Source organism: Muntiacus reevesi, chromosome 5, assembly GCF_963930625.1.
Source record: "Muntiacus reevesi chromosome 5, mMunRee1.1, whole genome shotgun sequence".
Classification (NCBI taxonomy): domain Eukaryota; kingdom Metazoa; phylum Chordata; class Mammalia; order Artiodactyla; family Cervidae; genus Muntiacus; species Muntiacus reevesi.
This window is the reverse complement of record NC_089253.1, coordinates 82,632,185-82,636,213: the sequence shown is the minus strand read 5'-3', so window position 1 is coordinate 82,636,213 and position 4,029 is coordinate 82,632,185. Positions and strand designations below refer to the sequence as shown.

The 4,029-nt window shown below is 36.5% G+C and overlaps 1 protein-coding gene across 1 annotated transcript; it reads right to left on the bottom strand.

Annotated features, from left to right (window-relative positions):
* Positions 1–484: 484 nt before the first annotated feature.
* On the bottom strand, positions 485–3,823 carry LOC136169129 (lymphotactin-like). Its single transcript, XM_065936907.1, has 3 exons — positions 3,718–3,823; positions 1,629–1,743; positions 485–723 (listed from the first exon to the last, which is right to left on the bottom strand). Exons 1-3 carry the CDS (start codon positions 3,776–3,778, stop codon positions 561–563), a joined length of 339 nt encoding a protein of 112 aa, XP_065792979.1. The 5' UTR covers positions 3,779–3,823; the 3' UTR covers positions 485–560.
* Between the last annotated feature and the right edge of the window lie 206 nt (positions 3,824–4,029).

Genomic DNA, 4,029 nt, shown 5'->3' with positions numbered 1-4,029 from the left:
ATGAAACACAGAGGTATGAGAATGTGCTCAAGATCAAACTTGATGAAGCTTCTTTTTGAGTAGTGAACCCTCATAATGGGGAGCCAGTAGCAGTTGGATTATTTTTCCGTTTAATCCATAAAAATAGAACATTATGAAGACAGGTTGAAATAGAGCTAAAATTGTCATTATTACAGTTGCCACCTATGACTCATATGTAGAGAATCATTTCAAGCTAGAGCCTAAAAATGATGAATATAGCTTTCATCTCTGATAAACACTGACCATAATCTCTCCCATCATGGATGCTGTCAACAGGAAGTACAATTAAAACAGAAAAGGGACACAAATGATATATTACCTTCCCCAATATGTAATGAATACACTTTGGAACTATTCTTAATAATAAATATTTATTAATTAGAGCATCTATATGAATATGAAAGACATAAAAAAATAAAAATCTAAGAAAGTAGATTCATGCAACACTTTTATAAAAGGTGAATATAATGTAATAAGTCCATGAGCTTTAAAGGGAAATGAGGTGGCTGGCTAGGAAGAGGACAAGGTGTGGAAGGTCACTACCCCGTCAGGGTCACAGCTGTTTTGGGGGATTGTTGGGCTTCTGTAGGCTTAGTCTGGCTCACATTTCTCCTGTTGGACTTGTCTATTGTTCGGACAGCTTTTTTCACCCAGTCAACGTGGGGATCAGCACAGACTTTAAGGCCACGTCTGGTAATGAATCTGTAATGCAAGGAAAAGATAGGCAAAAATTAGTCACATCTCCAAAGCTTTGGGACCAAAAGTTAAGAACAGATCGTATAAAAGAGATTTTGTGCAGAAATGACTGGGCAAATCAGTATTCCAGATACATTAGATCTTAAATGAAAATCTTTCTTCTGCAATCTATTTTTTTCATGAAGAAAAAATAGCTCCAGATAATACCCAGATTCCTTGTTCAGAATTTTGTGTAGGTTCCTTTCCTCATCATTGCTAACAAACGATGTAATTAAACTAGACATTTGAAGCCATCTAGATTATTTATTACATGTCATTTTCTTTTTGAAATTTAAACACATTCATTTTAATTTCTGGACAAAAAGTGGTTTCTTTACCATATTTTTGGTGGTAAAGTTGTAATTATATTTTGGGAAGTGTTACTATTTTGAAAATGAAATCCTGGAAAGAGAATGGTACCATGTAGGCTAGTTGTTGACACTATTCCTTGAGATGTGGCAACTGATAAAATATGGCATTCTACTCCAAGACACCAAAAAGGAAGAGAAAGGCAGGAATGTGAGTGGGATGGGAAGGGAGACATCCCACACCAGTGTGGCTCTGTGCTCAAATCCTGATCTGATCCAGCCATCTCTAAACCTAACCCTCCAGACCGAGCACATTATTCATCTAGTTCCCGGTCTGATTCTTCTGTTAAGATAAGTCAGAAAGGAGGGTGACAGTCTTCACTTGGTTGCCAATTTTTTGTCATCATCATTGTTTGGGGCTACACAAAGACGTGGTTAATATGGAAAAGCAAAAGGCCTGTTGGCTAAGTTGAGGTCTTCCTCCTTGTTAACTTATTTTTCCAGTGGAGGCCGGGCTTTATGTACACTGTTCCATCAAGCCCAGCTTTGGGCAGAGAAACTTACATCACTGCTTTCATGGAGCCCTCCTTGATGGTGTAGGTCTTGATGTTTTTAATTGGCAGTCGCTGTGTAGTCAGACTCACACAAATGCTTTTTTCTAGAACTTCACTCCCCACACCTGTACAGAAAACCAAGCAAACAAAAATAAAATATAACTTCTAATAATATAAATGCTAGAGTGTCATCAATCAAATAACAAAGAGTGACCTGATAAAGGGTAATTTGGGGCAGTCAATATTAAACATGGGAGAGGTAGCTCATTTTTTACTGAATCCACAAAGGTGTTGTTTTAAATGGTAAAATGTGAAATATATAAAGGAAGTAGTTCATAAAGTTCTTATCCTCAATAGAAGGACTAAAAGGAGATTAAATTTTTCAGTTTTGAGAACATCTTACATCAGAGGAAGGAAAATAACATGGGAGGGTTAATAATGTCACAGATTTGCTAAAATCTAATGAAGGTTTCTGTGTGCCTATTTTCTCCTAAGATGAAGAGACTGGTATTTGCTTCTCAGGGAAGCAAACATTCTTACAGAATATTTCTCTGAGAAATATTAAGCCAAAAAACACCTAAAATAATAGTCAATAATGATCAAATCTGAGCTTTCTGATGTAGTGTTGCTGAAATCAGAAGGTTTTTATAATCATGACACTGAGCAGGTGTTCACTAACATTGCTCTCCATCTCCTCTTTCCATCACTCAATATCCAGCCTGCACATTCTTTACCCTCTATATTTGCCAATTCATTTTTAATGTTAAATGTTTTCTGAACCCAGTGAAAGGGAAATACTCAAATGTTTGCAGTCCTCATCAGTCTTCATTCCCCTATTCATACATGGTTTCCATCATGTGGCAGCCTATTTTCCCAGAAAAATGCCAGCTAGGCATAGTTTAGACAACACTTGGTATAAACTTTTTCATTTCAACAATATTTTTTTATTCAGGGCCCAATTTCGGGGGGTTCCAGACAGTGCCACCTCTATTTATCGGCACCCTTGCAGATACATGATCTATTCTAATCTAAGTAAGAAGGCTGCAGATTAAGAGGTTGAAAGGCGAGTTAACTGAGTTACTAATTATAATCAAAGGATATTCTCTCTTGTCAGAGGCATAAGGAAAAATACGCTTCGACCAGTTGGGAAAAAAAATGATCTTTTAAGAAATATGTGAAGAATGTTCAGGAAAGGCTCAATACAACTAAATCTCATCTGGATATGTCTTGTAAGTTTAATTGATTGTATATAAGTCATTGATATTTTTTAGTACTTATGATCTTTTATAAACTCAAGAAATTTATCACAAGTGGGAATAACATTCATAGCAATAATAATATTCTCTCCTACACACTTAAAAGTAAAAATTGATATCCTAGATATGAGGTCATGAGCTTCCAGCCAATTCTGCTTTAATACAAAACGTTGATTTGCTTCAGAACATACATCCTCTAGCTCACTCCCTCATCATGAATACTTTACATTTTTAAGCAATTTTTTGAGATATGAGGCAGTTATCTTTACTGAACAAACACATTATTTAATCCCTGGTATATCTATTTCTATTTTTTTAACTTTTTATTTTGTATTGGGGTATAGCCAATTAACAATGTTATGATAATTTCAGGTTAACAGCAAAGGGGTAAATATTTTTTAATTTATCAATACTAAATAGGCAAATGCTTCAAAGGTATATACAATTGTTTTCATTATGCTGCACCTAACATTAATAAACAAATTAGTAGTTGCCTGGAAATCTGACAAATGATCATAAGATTTATTTCATTTTAATTGTAGGTAAGCAAATTAGTTATTACATTTATCTTAAAGATAATTAAACCTAGGCCCGGAGAGGTTAAGAAATTTACCCCAAATCACCTAGTTGTGAAAAATAGGAGCCCAGGCTCTTATCAAGTTCTATCTTCAAAATCTACAAAGTCCCCTAGAGTCAAATTATACCCATTTTGCACACAGAAAGACTGAGGCTTAGCTTGGAGAAAGTAGTTTACTTCATTCTAAATCTGAGTCAATAACAAAATGCCCGGCCACTGCCTGTACACCTAGATGTTCCTTATCTCATAAATAGCCTTTGACTCACCTTCCACAGTGTATGCAGCGAGACTGCAGATCACCAGGCAGGTCAGGATGAGAAGTCTCATGGCTGAGGTCCCCTGAGCTGTGCAGCAAGAGGCTGAGGACCAGCTCCTCTGAGTCTCTTTTATCCCCGCAGTGGTCAGCACACTTCCTGTGCTGAGAGGGGGACTTTCAAGGTGGGTGTGGAATCACGGAAAGTCTTTGCAATACTGATGCTTTCTTAGTTTGAAAAAAAAAGTTCCTTTGTCTCCACTCACACTAACCCCACATCTTGTGGCCTTTTCTCCTCCTCCTGTGGTTAAAGTGTCAGTGAAAC